The 27,199-nt window shown below is 43.3% G+C and overlaps 1 protein-coding gene across 1 annotated transcript; it reads right to left on the bottom strand.

Moving 5' to 3' along the window:
* Nucleotides 1–949: 949 nt before the first annotated feature.
* LOC115205920 (calpain-8) lies at nucleotides 950–13,666 on the bottom strand. The gene is made up of 22 exons (XM_029772356.1): nucleotides 13,270–13,666; nucleotides 10,657–10,726; nucleotides 9,293–9,411; nucleotides 7,175–7,308; nucleotides 6,655–6,826; nucleotides 6,276–6,359; nucleotides 5,946–6,031; nucleotides 5,773–5,850; nucleotides 5,095–5,288; nucleotides 4,795–4,997; nucleotides 4,673–4,684; nucleotides 4,391–4,470; nucleotides 4,157–4,279; nucleotides 4,022–4,058; nucleotides 3,751–3,825; nucleotides 3,612–3,657; nucleotides 3,246–3,307; nucleotides 2,911–2,979; nucleotides 2,334–2,412; nucleotides 1,934–2,050; nucleotides 1,777–1,829; nucleotides 950–1,388 (listed from the first exon to the last, which is right to left on the bottom strand). Exons 1-22 carry the CDS (start codon nucleotides 13,462–13,464, stop codon nucleotides 1,362–1,364), a joined length of 2,115 nt encoding a protein of 704 aa, XP_029628216.1. The 5' UTR covers nucleotides 13,465–13,666; the 3' UTR covers nucleotides 950–1,361.
* Between the last annotated feature and the right edge of the window lie 13,533 nt (nucleotides 13,667–27,199).

Genomic DNA, 27,199 nt, shown 5'->3' with positions numbered 1-27,199 from the left:
CAGCACCTCACCAGTGGGTTGGGGGGTGGATGCATAGAGCAGGTGATGGGGGGCTTAGTGGGCCATTTTAGGAAGAATTGTAGAAAAATAGGGAAAGGCAGTGGGGGGAGATGAAAGGAGAAGATGGATACATTTGGTAGGGGTAAAAGAACAGTTCAAATTTGGTTGAAATTCAGCTGTTGAATTTCAGATGACTCAATACAGTGCAATGCCTGTAATGATATGGTGCTGGGTTGAACTGATGCAGCCCCTAGGGTGTGTGTGTTGTATTTGTTTATTAGTGGAAAGAGAGACACAGAGAGGAGTGCCCCATCCTGGTACATGTGTATTATGTCTCCTGGGCCCAGTGATGTTTGTTTTTCCACCCTGGGCCAGACCACAGCTGTCACACTAACTCACCTCATACAGAATTCAGTCAGCTGAACCAGAATTGAGAGAGAGCGAGACAAAGGTGGAGAAATAGAGTCACATACATATCTGTCTACTACGCTCCCTTTCTGTCCCGAGGAGGATGGACTGTTGCCACGGGCAACCTAGCAACCTGTGTGTAGTCACATAAAGATGAACAGGATGTGAGCAAAGCTTCTATTTATAGGAGAATCAGGAGAAAGGACAAGAGCATAAATGTTTGTGTGTGACAGAGCACAGAGGGTAACAGAGGGAAAAGGGGGCAGATTGTGAGACAGAGTTCCTAGAGAGAGCGTGAGGGAGGGAGGAATGGAGCAAAGGAGGGAGGGAGCGAGGGAACGTAGTGGAGGAGGCGGCGAGTACGTGTTGATGCTGTACGTGGCGTCAGTATGATAAGAATAGAGATGGTGAGTGCAGCGCAGCTGAGACATCACCTTCAATCCCTCACCGGGGCAGGCCGTACTCACCATGTGTGTGTGTGTGTGTGTGAGGCTGGGCTGTATTTATATACACAGAAATAATTTTACATTATCAAAGCAGATTCATGTTTGCAAAGATTTATTTTTGGATACATTTCATTATTGTGTTTTTCATTTTAATTTCCAGAGCTTTAACTACATTTTCACTATTTTAACCTCTTTCATTATTTGAGTTTTAAGAAAAACTTGGCTGTAAAACTGAAAATACTTGACTCAATTGCGGAAATAGCTGAAACAAATTAACATTTACAGATTCATACCTGTGTACACATCAAATACATTAGTAGTAACACTAACTCCAGAGGTACTATCCATGTAAATGAATGTAAAGCACTATAACACAATATGGCAGTGGTGTATAGTATGGCGACAAAGTTCAGGGATTGTTGACAGAAGCATGATGTTATCATATGGTCCTGGTCAGACAGAATGCCCCTGCAGTGCCCAAGCAGAGACCCCTTTTGCAGAGCACACTCACACGGCCAGGAGTTGGAGCAGCCACTGTAAAAAAACAGCAAAGAGAGGAGCAACCAGTTAGGGTTAGAGGGCATTAGTAAGGGTATAGCCTGTATAAAGGTTAGGGTCAGGGACAAGGTATAAATCAGGCTTGAGGATATGGTCTGGCACAGGACGGGTTAGGGTCAAGTTATGATTCATGTTTAGGGTCATGGTTCCTGTCAAGATAGGGTTATGGCTAGGGTTAGGGTTGAACAGGAATGTGGACATTATGCTAGGGTTGTGGGTGAGGGTAGGGTTAGGGTTGAACCGGGATGTAGACATTGAGCTAGAGTTAGGGTTGAGGGTAAGGATATGGTTGAACCCAGATGTGGATGTGAAGTTAGGGTTAGGGCCAGGGTTTTGGTTGATTTCATAGTCAAGGAGGACTCACAGCATTGATTCCCACATCTTTGACCTCTGGGTTGCTCTCTGATTTATACAGGGCTGGGGAGAGGGGACACAAACACACACAATATTAAGGCAGAACATCATAACCGACAACAAAACATAACTCACCTAGGTGTGTGCGTGCATGTGTGTTGACATACCAAATAGCTTGCGCAGCCTGGTGACGCAGGCCACAAAGCCATGGAAAGGCAGATGCGGCTCCCCAGAGCCAAACCTCTCCCACAGCACCTGTATGACCTGGCCATCACACTGCACCCCTAGCAGGAGCGAGAGGGGAGGAGAGAAATGGGTTATTATCCATTCAAGAATGGAGTAGAGGGTAAAATGTAACACACCATATGGAAAGTGAGGGAGGGAGTGAGTGAATGAGTGAGTGAGAGATTGTTGAGGGAGGGAGAGTAAGAGGCAGAGAGAGAGAGTGTGGATGTGTGTGTGTGTGTGTGTGTGTGTGTGTGTGTGTGTGTGTGTGTGTGTGTGTGTGTGTGTGTGTGCGTGCGTGCGTGCGTGCGTGCGTGCGTGCGTGTGTGCGTGTGTACGAACCAGCAGCCTGGAGGGCCAGACTAAGCTCAAAGGGGCTCATAGTCCCTGAAGAGTCCTGATCAAACTTGAAGAAGATGGACTGAAAGAGAGAGAGCGTGAGAGGTCAATGACAGATGGTTGAGTAACTGTAGCTAAGTAATATTACTAATTATAAACCAGGTATTTTGTGTCCTGGATGCTGATTGGCTGAAACAGCATTTCAGCTGTGTGTATATCAGACAATATACCATGGGTATGAAGCAAAAATACTCCTATTTATGTTGGTAACCAGTGTATAAAAGCAATAAGGCACCTCTGGGGTTTGTGGTATAAGGCCAAGGCCACGGCTAAGGGCTGTATCCAGGCACTCCGCTTCGCATTGTGCATAAAAACAGCCCTTATAAACTGGTTGCCAATGTAATTAGAGCAGTAAAAATAAATGTTTTGTCATACCCATGGTATACACGGTCTGATATAGCACAGCGTTCAGCCAATCAGCATTCAGGGTTGATTGGCAGTTTATAATGGCCAATATACCACACCCCCTCTGGCTTTATTGCTTAACACCTTGGGGCTTGTCCCTCTAGCACAGTCGTACCTGCAGACTGCGAAGAGATGCCAGCACAGGCTCTGTCTGCTCCCGGGTCAGACTGCTACGCCCCCCAGTCTGAATGGTGGGTTAGGGATAGCTCTCAGACACAGACAGAGGCGCTCTAAAGTACCAGGGCCCGTATCCACAAAGCATATCAGAGTATGAGTGCTGATCTAGGTTCAGTTTAGTGTTTTAGATCACAATGAATAAGATTAAATGGACAAATTCTAGAGCAGCACTCCTGCTCTTAGATGCTTTGTGGATACGGGCCCTGGCAAGAAAAACAAAGGCAGTGAGATGTATGGGGTAAGGTTGTGACAACTGGCCAAATAAAAGGATACATCCTCTCCAAAGATGAGCTGTCTGCATGTCTCCAGTGGCAGCTGGTAGTCTTTCTCCAGAACTGAGAGAGGGGGAGAGGGGAGGAGTGAAAGAGGCAGATGATTTTAATGGTATATCAGCTATGAGGTTATGCCTAGAGAAGTCATCTCTGTTTGCCCAAAAAGTTTGTCCACCTGATAGAGGAAACCTTGCTACTCTGCTCCCACCTACTGGCTGTTACTGGTACTGCATTGTAAGAATATTCCCCACAATAGCACCAACATACAATAGTGGTACCCTTCATCACAGCAGTTGAGGGAGTTCTGCAACATGGTTTGACTAAATTAACCATATAAATGAAAACCCGAGTTCATTAACGATCTAACCTGAGTTAACCAGCTTCATGAACTCCTTTGCATTCAGCTTGTCATCCTGCCAGGGAGAGAGAACAGGAGGTTAAGACTGTCTAAGGGAGATATTTCTCTTCTATGGTTGAGTTATATTTTGAGATGAGAGAATTCCTACAGGCCCCGCCATCTCATCAAAGGTCTTCTGTACTCTCTTGCGATCCTCTGGCAAGACTGGTGGCATTGACATTACCTGTGAAGGACACACACACACACACACACACACACACACACACACACACACACACACACACACACACACACACACACACACACACACACACACACACACACACACACACACACACACACACACACAGAGACAGTTGGCTTTCTGAACTGGAGAGCAGTAGTGCAGTAGAAGTATGCTTCTGTAAGGTTCAACGCACCATGAGGAAGCCAGTGGAGCAGGTGAAATCTTTGGTCCTGGAATACAAGGAGGAGCACCATCAGTCTCAACACAATATGACATTGTCACTGAATTGTCATCATCAGCATCATCATCATCACCCGCCCCCACCCACCCCAGATTGTTGCCAGTCTTGGAATAGATGCGGAGGAAGAATTCCGCAGGCTGGTTGGGACTGTAGGTGGAGGCCAGAATCACATAGTTTCCCGGGTCCAGCCTCACCTCCCTCCACACAGCCCTACGGTGACAAAAGACAAGAAGAAGAGATGAGATACAACTTTATAGACTGTTTTCATGAAAATGTGACACACCGTATTTGCAGTGAAGACTGGCTGCTGAGGTACAATACCTCAGGGGCTGGTACTTCCCAGAACTCCCCACAGGCTGCTGGGAAGAGAAGAAGGTCTGGTCCAGACACAGGCCCTGGAGCTACAAGAGGGGGAGCGGGGAAGATAGGAGAGGAGAAGAGGAGAGAGAGGAAGAAGAAGGCAGATATAGAAAAGGGGGAGAGAGGGAGGTAGTGGTTGGAGAGAGGGGGCAGCAGACATGGTTGTTAGATTAAAAGTGATGACATTATCTAACTAATGAAAATATGTCGTTTTTTTCAAATACTTCACAACATGATACTCACCTTTGGAGGAACCTGCAGAGACAGGAAAAACGTCAGACTAACTGAACATGTAGAACATTCAGATTCACAGCACATACAGGGACAACACATTTTCTCTCCCTCGCGCTCCCTTCCTCTCTCACCCTGTAGATGTGGAAGGCGATGTGGAGGAAGCTGATTTTATCCTTCTTTCTACGGTTTTTCTGCAGTAGTTCCACCAACACGGTGCACTGCTTCGCTTTCTCCTTCTGATTCCCTGCCACCTTCTTCTCCTCCGGGGTCATCGCATTATCATCATCATGCTCTGCAAGGATCAGCTGGAACTGGGGATTCTTCCAGAAAGATCCTACAATAGAGGAGGGATTGGTGAAAAGGAAGGTAGTAAATGACAAGTAGATGAAATTACAAACGTTCTGCTTTTGGAAACACACACACACACTCACGAGGGTAAGTACAGCTTCCCCCTGCGGTGGAGCCCGATACCCAGGAGCCTTTGTGGGAGCTGAGGGTCCAGGCAGAGATGGGGGCGGCAGGGGAGTCGGGGTCGGTGGGTGTATCCTCGTCCACTATGGGGTCAGGGTCCACACTGCACAGCTCCACTGTGCCAAACAGCTTGCTGAAGTCCTCCGCACTGATCCTGACACGCGGAGAGGGATGCACACTGTTAGAATGTGTTTGTGTGCTGTTGTTGTATTGTGTGAAACTAGATGATATGTTCGAGTTAGAGACATTTATTAAAGTGTCATTCCACAATGATTTTAAAAGACCACATTGTGGACCACTCAAATAGAGTTTTGAGACGTGAAAAAGCAGCCATAGTCCAACACGGTACAGTATTTCATTTGGAGTCGTCTATAATACATTACATCATCTATGCATTATTGGTATCAGTTATTATACATTACATTGTATTTACACATGTGTGCATAAACCAAAACAAAGTACAGCAGAAATAAGGTGAAACTGGTCGATGTATGTGTCTATGTGTGTTTGTGTCTATGTGTGTTTGTGTCTATGTGTGTTTGTGTCTACGTGTTTTTGTGTCTATGTGTGTTTGTGTCTACGTGTTTTTGTGTCTATGTGTGTTTGTGTCTACGTGTGATTGTAATGCCAGAACCTACCAGAACTCTCCATCCTCACTGTTTTTCAGCTCAATCCTTTTCTTTTCAGCAGCATCCACATCATCCCAGTCTTTACTCCTGCAATTACGCACACAGGAAAATGAGCACAGGATTACTGTGTAACAACAAAATGAAACACACACACACACACGCACACAAACACACTTCCTCACTTGTCACTCCAGGGTCCAGAGTACTCCACAAAGCCCCAGGGGTTCCTCAGCCTCAGCAACAAGGCCTCACCAGCCGACTTCTTCACCTGAACCACACACGCACGCACACACGCACACACACACACACACACACACACACACACACACACACACACACACACACACACACACACACACACACACACACACACACACACACACACACACACACACACACACACACACACACACACACACACACACACACACACCAACAATTATGTTAGCAAAATGGGAAAGTGGATTCTTTTGTGATGACTTTAGTTCAAGGAAGCTCAGTATGATACATACCGTGTCAGTGTCTGTGATGGCGTAGGCATGGCCCTTCACCAGTCCCTCTGCAGTCACTGTGCCTATCTCAAGATAGTTACTAGCCTGTGGAGATACACAGCACATAGAGAGAGATACACAGCACATTCTTACACAGTGAAAGTCACACTTGCAATCACAGTAGCTATTGACGAAGGAGAGGTGTGGGTGTCAGAAAGGTGTGTAGCTATGTTGGTACAGAATTCACCATGTGCCATGGGTGGAAGTGTGTGTGTGTGTGTGTGTGTGTGTGTGTGTGTGTGTGTGTGTGTGTGTGTGTGTGTGTGTGTGTGTGTGTGTGTGTGTGTGTGTGTGTGTGTGTGTGTGCGTTCTCGCTTGCATGCGTATGTTTGTGCTGCACCTGTATGAAGCAGCTGAGCAGGCTGCCACGGGACAGGGCATCAGAGAGGGCTTTCCACATGATCCTGGGGGTGCGTGAGGATACAGGGAGGGAGTAGGCTATGCCGCCTGTGAAGTCCTCCATCGCCTCAGAGATATTACCCCCCTTCAGACTGCCATATGACCCGATCAGCCTGCTCCGAGATAGGGGTAGAGGGAGCAGGCGAAAGGGGTGTGTGGAGAGAAAGGGGGAGGGGATAGAATGGTGGGGGGGAGGAAGGAGAGAGGAATGAGGGAGATAAAGGAAGGGGACATTTTCTAGATGGACATTTTCTGTCATTTAGCAGATGCTCTTATTCAAAGTGCCTTACGATAAACACATTCAAATGAGGAGGCTGAAACCTCATAAGGGCATTATCAGGCACACACAAACACTACAACCACGTAGCATATTACGCACACACGCACGCGCACGCGAACACGCACACGCAGACACACACACACACACACACACACACACACACACACCCCGGTTGACTGACTTGGCATAGGCTTTCTCCACCAGGGCGCTCCAGTACTCGTTGCGGGTACAGGAGTAGCTGAAGAGCAGGCGGCCGCCGCGTACAGGCAGCCTGTCATCCACTACCACCTCCACCCACTCACCATACTGCCAGAACTACACAGGGAGGGGGAGGGAGGAGGTGGGAGGGAGGAGGTGGGAGGGAGGAGGTGGGAGGGAGAGGGAGGCATAAAGAGGGTGGACAGTAAGGGAGGGAGAAGGGATGAGGGGGATGTAGGGAGAGAGGGAGACAGAGAGGGAGGGAGGAGGGAGAAGGGGAGAGAGACATCTACATTGAATGTGTTGCATAACATTGGGCAAGTACAGGCCTGCATTAAAACATCATAGAGGTCATGAGTTATGACTTAGTGATGTTCTCTAATTGCTTGCCTATAAGCAAGGCTGTGTGTGTGTGTGTGTGTGTGTGTGTGTGTGTGTGTGTGTGTGTGTGTGTGTGTGTGTGTGTGTGTGTGTGTGTGTGTGTGTGTGTTAGTAGCTACCTACAAGTCTGGACGGACTACACTTCCAACATAACCCCTCCAGCTCTCTAAGTCTACACATATTTATCCCCCTTCCTTCCGACAAACATGTTAAGTCATGCCACACATACTTCACTGAGAGGACATGAGAAAATATTAAAGCAATTACAGAAAATCCCTGAGTCATAACTCATGACCTCTATGTTTTAATGTTTCCATTGCATGTCTTTTCACAGATGTTATTTCATGAGACAATGTTTTAGTAATCAATCCCTTTAACCTGACACAATTGAAACCAATTGAATGATAATGACGCCAGGGGCAAGTTTTCAGAGACAAGATATAGAAGGGTTTAGAGGTGTGTGTACGAAAATGTGTGTGTGTGTGGGGGGGGGTAGTAATTAGAGATCTCCCTCATTAGTGATGGGAAGGGGGGATTAAAGGTGTGTGGGGGGGTCATAAATCTAGTAAAGTAATTATACAGCAGTACAAGCACACTAGTACAAGCAAAGTTAATCTAGGGCAGAGATCATCAACTAGATTTTGCCACAGGCCCATTTTTTCTTGAGTGGATGGTCAGGGGGCCAGAACATAACAACAAATTATTTGTAGACTGCAAAATGACCGCAAGAAGCCCGAACAGATATAATATTTGACTAAAACAACCCTTTCAAACTTTGCTTACATTTCTATACGATCACATATATCTCCATATCACAGGAGGTTGTTTTGCACCTTAACTGGGGTGGACGGGCACGTGGTAATGGCTGGAGAGGAATATTAGTTACACTACCCAACCTGGTCTCAAAGCATTTTGTATTATTCTGTACGTAAACCCGAACCACTCCATTTAGTAGGATATGTCATGTTTCGTGTGGTTACATAAGACAGATGGTTACTAAAAGCAAAAACAAAAGGAGGGTGGCTGATTAGGGTTTGTTCCCTTAAGAACTCTTTATTTCCACTTTACGACTGAGAAAGAGCTAACAAAATAGCTACATAGACCGAGTTTACCTTGTATCTTTGTATATTTGCTCTGTCTATATGCACACTCACAGGGCCCTACGCACTCACACACACTGTCACTCCAACGCACACAGAAACACTCACTCCATTATTTGCCCACTCACACATACATTTATACTGACTCTACACACCCGCACAACCACTCACATACAAGCTGCTGCTACTCTGTTTATCTTATATCGTGTTGCCTAGTCCCCTTACCCCAATACATATCTACCTCCATCACTCCAGTATCCCTGCACATGTAAATATGGTATTGGAATTTACTTTTAAAATATTTCCTGTATATAGCACGCTTACCTACTTACTTTATTGTGTATTTCATATTTCTTATTCTTATTTCTCGTGTGTTTTTTTTCTATTAATACATTTGCTATTGATTACTGCATTGTTGGGTTTTGAAAGAAAGGCATTTCACTGTACTTGTGCATGTGACCTTAAAACTTGACACTACTCCTTTTCAGTCCTGCTTTTGCTACTCTCACTCTTTTACATGGCATGCTGCATTAATAAGGGACATTCTCATTGTAACAACACAAAGTAAGTATGCAGAACACATGTACACAGCAAGCACATGAACCCTCCCCACGCTTTACCGTAAAGTGGAAGATGCCAGCATAGGATTCTGTCAGGCTCTGATTAGGTGGTACCACTTTGACAAAGAGATTGGGGTGCATGGTAAGGCAGGACAGGGCAGCCAGAAGCCAACAGTCACCTATTAGAAAAAGAAAGAGACAGGCCAATGGCATGATAACTAGCGGTATGAATTCAATTTTATTTCAATTGATTCTACATGGGGTGTTTTTTCTTCATTTCAAATCATTTCCTGACGTTTGAGGAAGTTCTAACACTGCAGAGTTCCCACACTCGCACACTCTCACCCTCACAAACACACACACATGCACGAGCGCACACAAACATGCCTGTACACACACAGGCACATTCCTCTCTAACAGTAAACAGCTGCTCTTTGTGTCCATGTAGAGGAAAGAAAGAGGTATTGATGTTTGATGCACATATGCACACACACACACACAAGGGATGCCACATTGCCACCAGAACTATTACACAAACCTCGAGGACAAATAATGAAGCAATAACAAAGAAAGCAACATGAGAACTCTCCCTACTTCACAACAATGAAAAACAGACTGGACATCGCATGAAAAGCGGTGATAAAGAAGGCACATTGTTTTTCATGGGAGAAAGGGGTGTGATCACAGGGTCCATTTTAGACCCACAGATACTCCGAGGAGGTTGGGACTGGGAGGTGAGAGCACAGAATGTCACCCCGATCCCCATACTGTTGGGACATGTGTTTGGAGCGGAGCCCCTGGGGCAGTGTGGAGGGGTGACATATTCAATGTGATTAGAGGATATCTATCAGAGTCTGAACCATACAGATAGTATATGTCACGTTCTGACCAGAGAAAGATGTTATTTTCTATGGTAGAGTAGGTCAGGGCGTGACAGTGTTTTTTTTTAGGTTTTCTATTTCTATGTTGTCAGGGTCTAGTTTTGTATTTCTATGTTGGGGTTTTGTTTGGGATGATCTCCAATTAGAGGCAGCTGGTCCTCGTTGTCTCTAATTGGAGATCATACTTAAGTAGGGTTTTTTTCCACCTGGGTTTTGTGGGCGATTGTTTCTGAGTTAGTGTATGTTTCTACTCTGCATCACAGTTTGTTGTTTTGTTCGTTCAGTTTATTGTGTATGTATTGCAAAGTTTCACAGTGACAATAAAATGTGGAACGACACACACGCTGCACTTTGGTCCGCTTCTCCTTACGACAACCGTGACAGTAGAACCAGGATATCATCTCGACACCATTCCCAGGAGAATAGGTTGGGAGAGGTGAGGTCAATCTAGTTATACATGAGAACTGTGAGTTTGAGTTAAGTGTCTACCGGTTACTGCAATGATACCCCATCCTACGATGTTTAAAACACACACACACTTACCCAGCTGGCCCTGGCAGATATCGGTGGTGCAGGTTGTGTCCTCCACAAACACAGCATTGACACTGATCTCCTGCAGAGAGAGAGACACGGGGCAGAGTTCAAGACTACAGTTTACACTGTCTGAGGGAATGTGTAACTCTTGTTTCATTCACATAACAGTTGACTGGATGATGACAAAAGCAATGTTCATGATTTCAACTGCATCACAAACGTTTCATGGCTTCTTCGGTTGTTCTCATCATTCCATGTCTTTTCTGCTTTTAGTGATATCCTGTCCAGCTGTTTGGCACAGACTCTGTAAGTTATCTTTTCTCTCTCAACATTCTCCGTTCTGTCAATTCGCTCTCTCCTCTCTCTGAACATGCTCCATTCTGTCCGTTCTCTCTCCTCTCTCTGAACATGCTCCATTCTGTCCGTTCTCTCTCCTCTCTCTGAACATGCTCCATTCTGTCCATTCTCTCTCCTCTCTCTGAACATGCTCCATTCTGTCCATTCTCTCTCCTCTCTCTGAACATGCTCCATTCTGTCCATTCTCTCTCCTCTCTCTGAACATGCTCCATTCTGTCAATTCTCTCTCCTCTCTCTGAACATGCTCCATTCTGTCCATTCTCTCTCCTCTCTCTGAACATGCTCCATTCTGTCAATTCTCTCTCCTCTCTCTGAACATGCTCCATTCTGTCCGTTCTCTCTCCTCTCTCTGAACATGCTCCAGCAGATCAATCTATCTTCCTCAGAACCACACCTGACAGTGAGTCAGCTCCGGTGTAGCCTACATCTGTCCAGGAGCATCATCCAATTGTACACAACTAGACCTACTCATATCCTCATCAACCTCAATTCATAATGTCACTGTAAAAATGATAACGTAGGCTACAGATATCCCTAAAATAAGCTTGACTATCTTGAGTAAGAAAATTGACTATTGCAATTTAGAAGTGTGTTTTTGAGTGACCACATGGCTGGCTATCATGTAGACCAGGGTTCCCCAAACTCTGTCCTGCCCCCCCTACACATTTTTTTCCCCCTAGCACTACATAGCTGATTAAAATAATCCAAAGCTTGGTGATGAGTTTGTTTTTTGAATCAGCTGTATAGTGTTAGGGCAAAAAACTAAATGTGCACGGGGGTGGGCAGGACCGAGTTTGGGGAAACCTGATGTAGCCCAGTTGTCACCAATCGGTCGATCACGATCGACTGGTCCATCTTCAAGGCATCCCTAGACGATCACCAAACATTCCTGTAGTAAAGCCAACGATAAAGGCTTGGCCTCCTTTTTCGTGTGTTGCTCTGCCAACTCTGCCAACCTGGCAGACCGGGAGATCTGTGGCTAAATCGAGTGCCTACAGCACTGGCCAATCTGGTAGCTCAAATCACCGTGCCTACAGCTTCCGTCACCCTGGCCACAAAATTTGATACTAGCCTATGTGAGATTTCATAACTTTTAAAACCATGACCAGAGAGAGACTGTCAAAGAATAACCTACAGCGAAGAGCTGCTATTCTGAGTGAGTTCACGTCTAAGTTTTTATTCAGTACTGTTTTATTTAACTGGGCAAGTCAGTTAAGAACAAATTCTTATTTACAATGAAGGCCTACCCCTTCCAAACCTGGGCCAATTGTGCACCGCCCTATTGGACTCCCAATCACAGCCATATGTGAACCAGGGACTGTCGTGACACCTCTTAGCATTGAGATGCAGTGCCTTAGGCCACTGCGCCACTCAGGAGCCCTATTAAAACACTATTACAAACAAAACGCTCTTCTTCCTACTTCCACTGGAGCTGCAATGAATGAGTATCCAAGTGTAGGCTATAAATAGCCCTGCGTTTTTATTATTATTAGCATTTCGTCCTGTCTCTTGTAATATCAAGGAATATGTAGCTTTCTCTGGTCATAGGGACAACATTAATTTGTGCATGAGGCAGACGCGGTTTGAATGATTCGAGTTTCGCCATCAGGTGGAAGATTGTGTCCTCTCTCTCTGGTCAGTCTCACCAGAGGAAAGGAAGGAGAGAGCAGGAACTCTGCTGCTCTCTCTCACTCAGCTGAGACTAATGCTGTGTTCAAAGCAACTCGGAAATCTCAGACTTCAGTGTGTTCAAGAAAACTGGGAACTCGGAATAGAACGAGATCCGACTTGGGGAAAAAAATCTTTAACGGTAATCCAACTCGGAATTCCAAGTCGGAAATATTTCTAGAGCTCTGACTTTCCGACCTGAAAATCACTAATATCATGATTTGACTTCGTTTTTTTCCCTTCTTGTTCCCAGTTGTCTTGAACGCACCATGACCATCAGAGGCAGTTAGCATCAGTCCAGTAAAATAAAAAAAGCAAACATTTTTTCAATTTATGCTGTGCCTCGCAAGTGCTACAACTGAACTATTTTGTTATCAAAGCTCGAGTTTTGAAATATAATATGGCCTAAGAATAACAATTTTGGCCGGCCAGGCATATAGCCAATATGCTGTGATTATGTATTTGGACTGCTGCACAAATCTCATTTCTCCAGAACAGTTTTATTTTAATATTTCATTTTTTGAAATCATGTTTAAAAAAAATCTGTGCTGTAGATCTCGACTTGCTTGTGTATACACTGATAGGACAGTAGCCTACCTTGGGTCGCAGCCACTTGATCTCCTTTTTGGGATCCGGGTCGGTAGGCATACCGATTGAGCTCTGGTCCGGGGTGAAGGTTGAGTCAGAGAACAGCGAACCGGATTTAACGCACGCATCTAGGAGGGCTACATAGTCCTGGTCCCGAAATTTAACAGGGTTGGCAATGGACCCGGTTGCGACCTGAGTCTCCATTTTCAATGTTCAAGTTGAGATCAATTTGGAAAAATAGTAAATGTAGCCTAATTAGAGTTAAACTATGCCAGCTTTCTTATTTTGACTCACTCGTCTATGCTTATTTTTTGGGACTTGTGCAACAACCCCAGTTCTTAAATACACACACACACACTCATTCACCCGTATGGAGACATAGGGACGCCTCCCTTACTCGAACCATCCCAGAAAGGTATGCAGAGCCCCCGGGAGGTTTGGAATTTTCCCCTTTTGTTAACACAATCAACGTTTCCCTATACTGTGGCCGGAATTGTGATCGAATCAAAGTGTTAGCCACTTTCAATGCAACAAATATGAAACAAAACGAACTATGCAAGACTTAGTAGGAGGGTGTATGCAAAACTAACTATGCACGATATTTTGCAGAGAATTTCTGAGTAGAATTATATTGCAACGACTGGCACAAGCGAGTAGATAGATGTGCTTGTTTTGAGATAAAAGCGAGAGCTGTATGTACTGCCACGTGTGCACACTTGTTGATATTCTTTGCTAGTTAGTGAGTTATTAGCACGGTTATAGATCATTTCTGGTCAGCAATAGGGGAGGGATTGCTTCATACAAAAGCAGAAACGGTGTACATTTCTAACTATCTGAGTCAAGTAGCTGTTTTTATGTCTTAAAAGAGCAGTGTTCTATTTTGAGACATGCTTGGCTAAGTAGCCAATAGGCAGAGGGTAGCATACATTTTTGTCTGATTCTCTGTAATAATAAACATTATATGGGAATAATAATACATTTTATTTTGTAAAATGATTTCTTGCATAAATCTATGGTGCTCCCGAGTGGTGCAGCGGTCTAAGCCACTGAATCGCAGTGCAAGAGGCGTCACTGCAGTACCTGGTTCGAATCCAGGCTGCATCACATTCGGCTGTGATTGGGAGTCCCATAGGGTGGTGCAGAATTGTCCCAGCGTCATCCGGGTTTGGCCGGGGTAGGCCATCATTGTAAATAAGAATTTGTTCTTAACTGACTTGCATAGTTAAATAAAACACAATACAACAGCATTTTCAGTGACATCCTTGTCTGAAGAACAGGTGGATAAACAGGTTCATGACAAACCCTGCATGTTTTTTCAAAGGTGTCATGGAATGTAGGCCTACATTGAACACCCCATGTTGTCTACTACTGTAGGCTGAATAATAGAACTATGTTCTTGTTAAAATGTTATGGGATGCATTTTAACCATTGTTTTTGACATTATTATCAAAGAGCCACAGTAGCCTTCCTAGCCACAGTAAGTTACTTAAAGCAGGTACAGCCTCAGTGTTTGCAGACCTGAAATTTCCTCAGTGCTGAAAAAAATATGTAAGGAAACATTGTCTATGACACTTGCTTTGTCCACAGGAGGATTCGGACTCTCAACGAGCCCTTCAGTCTGTCACTGGGCCGTTCTCCATCACCAGTCTGTCACTGGGCCGTTCTCCATCACCAGTCTGTCACTGGGCCGTTCTCCATCACCAGTCTGTCACTGGGCCGTTCTCCATCACCAGTCTGTCACTGGGCCGTTCTCCATCACCAGTCTGTCACTGGGCCGTTCTCCATCACCAGTCTGTCACTGGGCCGTTCTCCATCACGCCTGATTAAATCCACAATGAGGACAAGAAAACAATGACCAGAGCTACACAAAGAATAATGATTCAAGCCCATAGAATGGTGCCCATTTAACTCCATTATCCGCCTGCCCATTCTCCCCGTATGGTCTTTGAGGTCAAGATTATACACAGCCCTAATAACATAGCTCGCCGACCCGCCCTAACCATCTACACCTTCTGAGACCCTTTTGATCCCACGACCCGCGACGGTCTGACGAAAACTGTCGCGCCACTATTTAAAAATGTGTGTGTGTGTGTATATATATATATATATATAGTATATATATATAATAATATATATATAGTGTATATATATATGTGTATATATATATATAGTGTATATATATATAATAAATGTGTTACAAAATAATTAAAAAAATAGGTCAGGGAAATTAACAATATGAACAACCACCAGAAATATAATAAATAGAAATGGAAGATGACAGATCACATTTCAACATACCTGTACATCAAATCCAATTATAAAATTCTCTGGTGCAAATACTATTTTTGTTACTATGAAACTTGAGGGTATTTGGTATTTTATTAGGATCCCCATTATCTGTTGCAAAAGCAGCAGCTACTCTTCCTGGGGTCCACACAAAACATGAAACATGACATAATACAGAACATTAATAGACAAGAACAGCTCAAGGACAGAACTACATCAATTTTAAAAAGGCACACGCAGCCTACATATCAATACATACACACAAACTATCTAGGTCAACTAGTGGAGAGGCATTGTGCCGTGAGGTGTTGCTTTATCTGTTTTATAAAACCAGGTTTGGTCTTCATTTGAGCAATATGAGATGGAAGGGAGTTTCATGCAAAAACGGCCCTAGTAAGGCTACAAATTCATAAATTAAGGTTTGAAATCTGGGCATCTTTTTTGAAAATGTACATTTATGAATATAGATTTTAATCATAAGTAAATTCGTCTTTTAGTCAGCTGGAGTCTGGAGTCTGGGCAGGGGCGGAAATCCCGGGGGGGACGGGGGACACACGACCCCCCCATCCTGGGAAAAATATGATTTGTCCCCCCCAATATATCACTGAAACATAACTATGTAATTTAAATAATATTAATAATACGCAATGAAAGCAATTGTGCTGATTATAGACACTTAATAGCGCGTTTTTAAGTTTCAAAAGATTGCAACCCCCCCAACCTTTGCCTCACAATGGTTTGATCCACTGCCAGTTCCTTAGCTTGCTAGGTAACAGAGAGGTCGTATCTACTGTCTGAAAGGCACTCAATGCACGTAACTGACGTGAGGTTAATCCAGTCAATCGCGCACACACACTAGCTGAATATGCAGAGCTAGCGCGCAAATATTAACTATTAAGCTAGCTAGTACCTCTTCCATTTATGTGGCGTCGTCAAAGATGGAATCAGCATGCAGATGATGTAAGTTAGTGCTTCAAAGTCCCTGTGATAAGGTTAGCGATAAACTGAAATCCAAACTGAACAGAACTACACTCTCCTACCATTGTCTTAAATATATTTAATGGTCTCGTTGCAAAAGCTAAATTGTCGCAAGTGAACTTTTATTAATTTATTTTATTTCACCTTTATTTAACCTGGGTAGCAAAGATTATAGCAAACACCACTGAAACTGAATTGGTGCTCGCTAGCTTTGCAAATTCAGCTATTGTTGGAAGCCAGCCAATATGAAACAAACTATTAAAATTACAAAAGGTTGCAGCATATGTTGTGTAAATGGTGAACTCATACAGCTGTCAACTCTTGTCATTTTAATCCGTTTCACATTTGCTAGCTACCTTTTAGATCGAAGCCCAAATAGAATGATTGAAGATGATAGAAGCCCATCTCCTACTGTAAATAACCTACACACTGTGTGTAGCCAGCCAGCCAGCCAGGTAGAAAAATGGCAGAAAAATAAAAGACAGACATGAGAGTATTTTTCAATACACCAAAACGCATAGTAAGATCCCTAGTAGCCTAATATCTCAAAGACTAGTTGATAAAATGTTCATAAGAAAGAAATGAAATTCTAATGGAAATGTTTCACAATGATGTCATTAGGCAGAGCAGGCAACAGATGGCACACAGACAGCAGAGTTGGGGACAAATATGCAGGGACAGACTGGCAGAGACAGGGAGTCTCAGGTAAGTTTGTTGAGTCTTTGTTTGGCAACATTATGAAAGGTTCTCCATTTTTTTGACTTGTAAAATAGGAACATTATTGGAAAATGCCATGGATACCCCCACTCTCAACTTAAACTGGTGACTGAACTAAGATTTGTTAAAGGCAATGGTTTTGCTGTTGTGATTAGTTGTGTAGTTTTGGGTACCGGTAGTTAGGAGTACGGCAAACACCTTATTTCTTTGGTTCCTCAATATACATTTACCATATTACAATGTAGGCTATGTGTTACAGCACTACTTTTGATGTCCCCCTCAGGAATTGCTCTTGAGAAAATTTCATGTAATTGTCCCCTCCAAAGTTGATATCAGATTTTCGCCAATGAGTCTGGGTAATGACATGGTGCCAAGAGCTGACTTTGAATTATAGCCTATTATTTTTCATCTATTTGCATCATTTTCTGTGGTCAGGCAAGCCCATGGCGATTAAACTTGTATGTCGATTAAAAAAGTAAACAGGCTGTGTGTGTTTTCTCTCTGTAACTCACATAAACACACTTTCCTTGTCCTACTTTAAGCACATTCTTCTTCCACACACAGCCTATATTTAGCTAAAACCAATTACATATACAGTGCATTCAGAAAGTATTCAGACCCCTTGACTTTTTCCACATTTTGATATGTTAGAGCCTTATTCTAAAATGGATTTTATAGTTTTTCCCCTCAATCTACACACAATACCCCATAATGACAAACCAAAAAAAGTTTTTTTTTTCGACTTTTTGCAAATTAAGTAAACAAAAAAAAATTGAAATCACATTTACATAAGTATTCAGACCCTTAACTCAGTACTTTGTTGAAACACATTTGGCAGCAATTACAGCCTGGAGTATTCTTGTGTACACCTGTATTGCGGGAGTTTCTCCCATTCTTCTCTGCAGATCCTCTCAAGCTCTATCAGGTTGGATGGGGAACGTCGCTGCACAGATATTTTTAAGTCTCTCCAGAGATGTTTGATCGGGTTCAAGTCCAGGCTCTGGCTGGGCCACTCAAGGGCATTCAGAGACTTGTCTCGAAGCCACTCCTGCGTTGTCTTGGCTGTGTGCTTAGGGTCGTTATTGTCACACGGAATGACGCTGGAGAGACGAAGCAGGTACGGGGAGTAAACTTCCCTGTGGCTCAGTTGGTAGAGCATGGTGTTTGCAATGCCAGCATGGTGTGTGCAACGCCAGGGTTGTGGGTTCAATTCCCACGGGGGGCCAGTACAATTATTTTTTTTTAAATGCATGAAATGAAATGTATGCATTCACTACTGTAAGTCGCTCTGGATAAGAGCGTCTGCTAAATGACTAAAATGTAAATGTAAAAATGTAAACAATTAATGAAGAACGGACATGGCACGAGACAGAACAGCGTCGAAGACTAAAACTAAAGACAAAAAACAACCAATGCAGCAACAGGGAACAGAGCAAGGGAACAGACAAATATAGGGGAGGAAATTAACATGTGATAAGTGAGTCCAGGTGAGTCAAATAACGCTGATGCGAGTGACGAGGGAAGGCAGGTGTGCGTGATGGATGACAGGAGTGTTTGATGCAGGGTAATCTGGCGCCCTCAAGCGCCAGGGGAAGGGAAGAGCGGGAGCAGACATGACAGTACCCCTCTCTCGGGACGCCACCCGGCGTCCCACCTGGGCGAACCGGCCAAGACATGGGCACTGGGCAAGCCGGTTGGGGAGTGAAAACCCGACGAACCGGCAGGAGCGTGAGAGCCTGTCGATCCCGCTGAGGCAAGACGCCTGTCGATCCCACTGAGGAAGCCCAAAGACCCAGTGGAGCGTGACGTGGGATGGAAACCTGCCAAGCCAACCGAGGCAACGAAACCTCTCGAGCCAGCCAGGGCGTGAAAGCCCTACGGGCCTGCTGAGGTATCCCCGGTTCCATCGGCAGCGGATTCCACCGCGACGTCACAAACAAAACACTCCTGGACCGGTTGGGCGCACAAAAACTGATGATCCGGCTGAGGCCCGACGTGGGATGGGCACCCTCCGAGCCAACCGGGGCAAGGAAACCTCTCGAACCAGCTAGGGCGTGGAAGCCCGACGAGCTGGCTAGGCATCCCCGGTTCCATCGATGGCGACCCAGAGCCGCTGCCACCATTCCAACCGGAACGCCAGTACTCCCCGATGCTTCGTATGTTTGGCTGCTGTATTCTGTCACGCGGAAAAACGCTGGAGAGACAAAGCAGGCACAGGGAGTAAACAATTAATGGAGAACGGACATGGCACGAGACAGAACAGCGTCAAAGACAAAAACTAAAGACAAAAAACAACCAATGCAGCAACAGGGAACAGAGCAAGGGAACAGACAAATATAGGGGAGGAAATGAACATGTGATAAGTGAGTCCAGGTGAGTCAAATAACGCTGATGCGAGTGACGAGGGAAGGCAGGTGTGCGTGATGGAAGGCAGGAGTGTGTGATGCAGGGTAATCTGGCGCCCTCAAGCGCCAGGAGAAGGGAAAAGCGGGAGCAGACGTGACAGTTATCCTATTGGAAGGTGAACCTTCACCCCAGTCTGAGGTCCTGAGGGCTCTGGAGCAGGTTTTCATCAAGGATCTCTCTGTACTTTGCTCTGTTAATCTTTCCCTCGATCCTGACTAGTCTCCCAGTTCCTGCCGCTGAAAAACATTCCCATAGCATGATGCTGCCACCACCATGCTTCACCGTAGGGATGGTGCCAGGTTTCCTCCAGACGTGATGCTTGGCATTCAGGCTGAGGAGTTCAATCTTGGTTTAGTCAGAGCAGAGAATCTTGTTTCTAATGGTCTGAGAGTCCTTTAGGTGCCTTTTGGCAAACTCTAAGAGGGGTGTTTTGTACCTTTTACTGAGGAGTGGCTTCCATCTGGTCATTCTACCATAAAGGCCTGATTGGTGGAGTGCTGCAGAGATGGTTATCCTTCTGGAAGGTTCTCCCATTTCCACAGAGGAACTTTAGAACTTTGTCAGAGTGAACATAGGGTTTTTGGTCACCTCCCTGACCAAGGCCCTTCTAGCCCGATTGCTCAGTTTGGCTGGGCGGCCAGCTCAAGGAAGAGTCTTGGTGGTTCCAAACTTCTTCCATTTAAGAAAGATGGATGCCACTGTGTTCTTGGGGACCTTCAATGCTGCAAACATTTTTTGGTACCCTTCCCCAGATCCGTTCCTCGACCCAATCCTATCGGATCTCTAGGGACAATTCCTTCGACCTCATGGCTTGTTTTTTGCTCTGACATGCACTGTCAACAGTGGGACCTTTTATAGACAGGTGAATGCCTTTCCAAATGTCCAATCAATTTAATTTACCAATCAAGTTGTAGAAACTTCTCAAGGATGATCAATGGAAACAGGATACACCTGAGCTCAATTTCGACTTTAATAGCAAAGGGTCTGAATACTTATGTAAATAAGGTATTACTGTATTTAAAAAAATAAAAATTATTAATTTGCAAAAATGTTCAAAAACATGTTATCATTTTGTCATTATGTGGTATTGTGTGTATATTGATGATGATTTTTTTTATTGAATCCATTTTAGAATAAGGCTGTAACGTAACAAAATGTGAAAAAAGTCAATACTTTCCGAATGCACTGTCAATCTTTTGCCTTGCCCATTTACCCTCTGAATGGCACACATACACAATCCATGTCTCAATTTAGAGGCTTTGAAGGCACTGGCTGCCATTTTTGTACTCCACAGAAGGCGCAGTCCTCCATAGGAATGAATGGAATTCAAAATAACATGTACTTCTTTGTTGTAGTGGGGACAGTAACATTATTACTATCTAAGAAAAATACTGTAAGGAATATGTTTTAATAAACAAATATATATTTTTATGTTCAGTTCACATATCATAATTTAATTTAAAAGTAGGCTATACATTAAGGTGTCAGTAATATATTATATTTGAAAAAAACGAATGGTTTTCCATAGCTTCCAAAAAATTGGTTATTTTTACAATGGATGATGTACCAAAATGGCTGTCTGCTGGTTTCAATACAGTCATCCAGGGTTTATAGGTCTACACATCATTGGCTAAAACCAGAGAGTGATTCGAAGCAAGAGGATTTACTCCACCCAAAATCTGCGCACGAAAATAACACCACGAAGTGTGGAAATGTTGTATGTAGGTCAATGAGAGAGTGTCAAACGCAACAAAAATGTAATTGCTAATTTGCTACATGAGGCTTATTTGTCTAATATAAGTTTTGTAATGGTTAGGTTGTTAGGAATGTACTGATATAATTGGACGCATGTTGCATTTTGTCAACTTTGAAAAAATACGACTTTATATCGCAGTTGTGCCTATTGTTCACGTGCGTATCTGCCCCTCTCATTGGCTAGAATAGTCCCACCTGATCGCTCCTCCTCCCGCCTGTCTTCCATCTTTGGAGACTTGCATTTCCATTGTTAGAGCGGTCACTCGACTATCTTGTCAATATAATAGATCATAATTGCTAAAACTGTCCTTCCATCACACCAGCCATGTTGGGTCTTTGATGTGAGCGCCTTTTTCGCACTACCAGACCGCAATCAATAGTAGGCTACTACATTTTGCCACTAGATGGCAGTTTGTCTCTACTAGATGTGCGAGAGGGAGTGAGTTGCTGCCCATACAATTTTGAAGCACTTCAAATGCCAAGAGACAATAAAGCAGGAAAAGTGATATCATTCAAATGTTACTAGCCTTAAATGGAAAAAGAGAGATACATTATATATACAAAAACAAGTATGTGGACACTCCTTCAAATTTGTGCATTCGGCTATTTCAGCCACACCGTTGCTGACAGGTGTATAAAATAGAGCACACATCCATGCAATCTCCATAGACAAACATTGGCAGTAGAATGGCCTTACTGAAGTGCTCAGTGACATTCAACGAGGCACCGGCATAGCATGTTACCTGTCCAAAAAGTCTGTTTGTCACATTTCTACCCTGCTAAAGCTTCTCCGGTCAACTGTAAGTGCTGTTATTGTGAAGTTGAAATATCTAGGAGCAACAACGGCTCTGCCGCAAAGTTTTAGGCCACACAAGCTCACATCTGTCGTCGGTTGCAACACTCACTACCGAGTTCCAAACTGCCTCGAAGCAACATCAGCACAAGAACTGTTTATTGGGAGCTTCATGAAATGGGTTTCCATGGCCGTGTAGCCGCACACAAGCCTAAGATCACCATGCACAATGCCAAGCATCGGCTGGAGTGATGTAAAGTTCACCGCCATTGGACTCTGGAGCAATGGAGATGTGTTCTCTGGAGTGATGAATAACGCTTCACCATCTGGCAGTCCGACGGATTAATCTGGGCTTGGCAGATGCCTGGAGAATGTTACCTGCCCCAATGCATAATGCCAACTGTAAGGTTTGGTGGAGGAGGAAAATGGTCTGGGGCTGTTTTTCATGGTTCGGGCTAGGCCCCTTAGTTCCTGTGAAGGGAAATCTTAACGTTACAGCATACAATACCATTCTAGACGATTCTGTGCTTCCAACTTTGTGGCAATAGTTTGGGAAAGCCCATTCCTGTTTCAGCATGAAAATGCCGCCATGCACAAAGCGAGGTCCATACATAAATGGTTTGTCGAGATCGGTGTGGAAAAACTTGACTAGCCTGCACAGAGCCCTGACCTCAACCCCATCTAACACCTTTGTGATGAATTGGAACACTGACTGCGAGCCAGGCCTAATTGCCCAACATCAGTGCCCAACCTCACTAATGCTCTTCTGGCTGAATGGAAGAAAGTCCCTGCAATGTTCCAACATCGTGTGGAAAGCCTTCCCAGAAGAGTGGAGACTGTTTTAGCAGCAAAGGGGGACCAACTACATATTAATGCCCATAACTTTTTTAATGAGATGTTCGACCAGCAGGTGTCCACATACTTTTGGCCATGTGGTGTGTTTTCACATGACCCTCCCCTAAATTGAACATCTTACCCCCTCATAGAATTAACTGAAATAAATGCTTAGACCGCAACAACAAATAACTGTATCAACCCTGTCTTTATAAACGTGGATATCTACTTTGCTTTTGTGGCACAGTCGTGTCGATGCCACGCAGATTGAGGTTTCACCGATCACCACAGAGGAGCTCACTCTCCCTGTTTGCTTCATTTCTTCGCGATCAGAGCCGGTTGCAGACAATGATCAGATTTTCAACATTTTGGTGCCATATTCATAATTGTCTAAAATTTACGCAACACATTTTCCACCAACAGGTTGCTGTGCCAATGCACCACACAACCAATAAACAAAAGATACAGACATGGTTTGCGTTTCAACACCACAATAAATAGACTATGTCAATCTCGACAAACAGAAAACACATCCCTCCCTACCTTGTAGTCTTGCCGGGTATCGAAGACTTGGTGACAATCTCTGAATGCCATTGCACTTGTTGGTGTTTTGGAACAGATGTATATTTCCATTCATCAAATTTCCTCTGCACAGTTTGGATTGATTGATTGATTTTATTTGCCAGTTATAAAAATACATGTATACACCAATCATTTTTAAAGTGACCGGGATGGCACAAAGTCAGGGACTGATTTCCATTGTGGTTCCTATTTCATGCAGAACATGCTACAGTAATATAAGGACTGATCGCAAGTCTAATTTACACATCTCCATCTTGCTTTCTGGTGTCACCTTATTGTTTAACATAGCAACATCTATGGGCTTTTATGTTTTTCTGTCGTGCGTAATGTGTGGTAGCCTATTTAATAGGCTATGTATTGGATAACGGTACAATCACATTGGCTTTTTTGGGCTTGGGCACAAAAAAAATCTTTAATATAGGGCTCATAAAATGTATGGCTCATCTGGCTCAGGTAGCATCAGACTTGAATTTGCATGCCGATCAAAACTCCAATCAAATCCAGACATGTTAATATGTTAGTCTTCCCTGTGGCTCAGTTGGTGTGGGTTCGATTCCCACGGGGGCCAGTACAAAAAAATAATAAAAATGAAATGTATGCATTCATTACTGTAAGTCGCTCTGGATAAGAGCGTCTGCTAAATGACTAAAATGTAATATTTTATACGCTTCAGAATGACACTTCCGGTTTGGGCGGGATATACTGTGTTACCCGGGAGAAAAAGGATTATACTCGGGATGGAACATTTGTAATACAGGGAAAATATTCTACACTAGTCTGTAGTTTATTTAGATGTTTGTGGCTGCTGGTGAACCGTGATGTGCAGGCATAATCAAAGTGACACTGAACAATAACACTTTCCAGCGACTTTAGATTGTCTATAGTTTTCACATATGCACATTTCACGGTTTTAAAATTCTAATTTTATCGCTGGACAACGTGACCGGGAAGATTTTAATTTACCAGACATTTGAGAAATTTACCAGACATCCATATGCATTCAGATCCGACTTTCCGCAGCCAGCGCCATCAATAAACTAGGGATATTGGTCAAATGAGCCACGTGTACATGTCCTTAACAGCCTATAACAAATGACAAAACACTATTCCTTGTGTTCCATGTGTAGCATATGCAAAACATTATAACAATTTTTTTGAATAGCTTTGTAGCCTACTTTTCTAAAACAATAGTTGTCCACCTCATGGTTCAGCTGTTGGAGATTTGAGCACTAAATGCATCAGGGTATGCATAAGCCTACAGGCGTAGGTGTTTATTGTATGCTATTAATATTTAAATATATATATAGCCTATATAAAGGAAGAGCTTAGGCCTAGCCCGAGAGCGCGCGAGAGAAAGAGAGATGCTGGCAGCATGCTACATTGCCGACATACTTACTTATGTCATACTTACATACTTATTTATGTCAGATGGCTACTGCCTCTGCTATACAGATATAGATGTACAGAAGGAGGCTAATTCGTTAATATTATGTATAAAAATAAGTATTATATTGTTAGATTATAGGAGTAACTCTGGTAGGCCTGAAACATTCTGCCTCACCTCGAATTTCAACTGTCGCTGGTGCACACTGCCTTCATATCATAGGCTTGCAGCAGCTAAAGCTTAATAATAACCACACCAAACCTTCCCAAACATTTCTAAACTTTATTAGGGTAATATCAAAAAGTGAGTCAAGCCATTGTTTATAGTGAAAATATGAGCGGACTATTATATTGTGGCAAACAGCATTACAGTTGGAACTGAATAACCTTTTACTGCAGTGGGCTAAATCAGGGTCACACAGAGTGTTTCTTGGTAGTCTTAAACAAGTCTACTTTGAAACAAAAGTATTCACCTCAAACATATGGTTATGGGCTTAAAAAAAGAAGACACCTGTACAATGTCAGATATAGAGATGAAATGTATTACATTTTGAGTTTGCATACAAATATTACACTTTATACACATCACAGAAGATTGAAATATAACAAAACAGTTTGACATAGAAACACCAGATTATCTGCAGCTTTTTTTTAAAGTGTATTAATTAGGAAATCATGAAAAATATTATTAACATTCCACCCATGAGGCCACTAAGTCATTTGACTGCAGGATACTTTGGCTGAAGGAAATTGCTCAACAGAATGAAACAAAACACTTGCAAACGGGTTTAAACCTTAACAAAAGCTTTGAACAAGCTATATTGCAGCAATTACTAACAAAGGCAAGTGCCTACCATACCAAAAATGACAGAAATAGGCTAAGGTTATAAGTAGGTGTGTTGTAAAATAAATAACATATCTTAAACTAAAGACGGAGCTCAAAATTAAAAGACAGTTAACATTTAATTTAGCCAATGAAAATGTCTCAACAGAATTAAACAAAACAGATGTTCCATATTTAAAGAACTGTTTTCGATTAATAAATAGGCTTACAATAATAACAATGATATACAATAATAATTATTATGATAAAACTGTGATGATTAAACTAAATGATTAAACTACATTTTAGTTCCAAAATTGCATCCTACCTGAATAGGGAGTTGCACAGTAGTCTGCATTCTTTTTATCTTAGTCCACTACAATATTAAAACTCGTATAAAAAACCTCTTGTAGGCTTTTCAGTATAGACATCCTCTTTTTCATCTAACTTTTGGTTGACTTGAAAAAGGCCTCCATCTTTGCAAGTATCTGTAGCCTAGGCCAAGGCTCCTCTGTTCCTCTCTCTCTCCCTCTCCTCAGCAACAGGCGCATGTCTGCGCAAGGCGAGAGAGATTGGTACTGAAGCGCCAATTCGGGGTGTAGGCTATGATAGACAGCCTCTCCTGGACAATTTGTCCTGATACAATTTTATTTATCTGCTTTAATAAAAAAAAAATCTCAGCCAAATGCAGGCAATTACCAGCTAAGGGAACCCATGGAGCATTTTCCCATCAGAGGGTGATTTGAAAAGTCATAGTGTTCCATCAAATGTACTTGTTGAAGATAAAAGTATGTGTGTAAATATGTAGTGCACATGAAAATTCCAATGTATCGAATAAATGTACCGGGTTTCCATCACATTTTCAAGTCTTACTTATGGTTTTGTCACAAAACATGTTGCGTAGCGAATGTGCCCACTCTGGTATTGGCGGGTGCGCTCCAGCCAACAGTTTACAGTGCAGGTATAGTCTACTACATGATGAGATTATTATCTTTCTTTTTTCAAATGGGAGCCAAGCATCGATCACCATGTCACCAAAACAAGACCCTCGATATTTATTGAAAGCAGCATCAACTTCATCACTGTGCAGTTTCACCACCATGTGAAGTTCATTTGAATTTATTGCATCTGTAGCCTAATAATCTGCAAGCTTTCCCATGACGTGGTGACATTTTTCTATCACACACGTAGGCTACTTTACTCGCATAAAAAGGTTGAAAGGAAACCTGGTTAATGACAAGCCATTTTGAGGATGTTGGAATTCTATGTTGAATGAATGTGCGTATGCCTACATGACGCTTTTGAAGTAGCCTAATCTCATTCAAACATCGTAACTGGATGTGTTTATGCCATATATATATAAAAGGTAATACATCTAAACA

Source organism: Salmo trutta, chromosome 13 (genome assembly GCF_901001165.1).
Source record: "Salmo trutta chromosome 13, fSalTru1.1, whole genome shotgun sequence".
Lineage (NCBI taxonomy): Eukaryota > Metazoa > Chordata > Actinopteri > Salmoniformes > Salmonidae > Salmo > Salmo trutta.
The sequence above is the reverse complement of the archived record's forward strand: the minus strand, read 5'-3'. Positions and strand labels throughout refer to the sequence as shown.

Coding starts and splice junctions, on each gene's coding strand:
- LOC115205920 (XM_029772356.1), bottom strand. CDS start 13,464: ATGGAGACTCAGGTCGCAACCGGGTCCATTGCCAACCCTGTTAAATTT. Junction 6,827..7,174: donor GTGGAGAAAGCCTATGCCAA/GTCAGTCAACCG, acceptor ATCTCGGAGCAG/GCTGATCGGGTCATATGGCA. Junction 4,059..4,156: donor AAGACTGGCAACAATCTGGG/GTGGGTGGGGGC, acceptor CTTGTATTCCAG/GACCAAAGATTTCACCTGCT.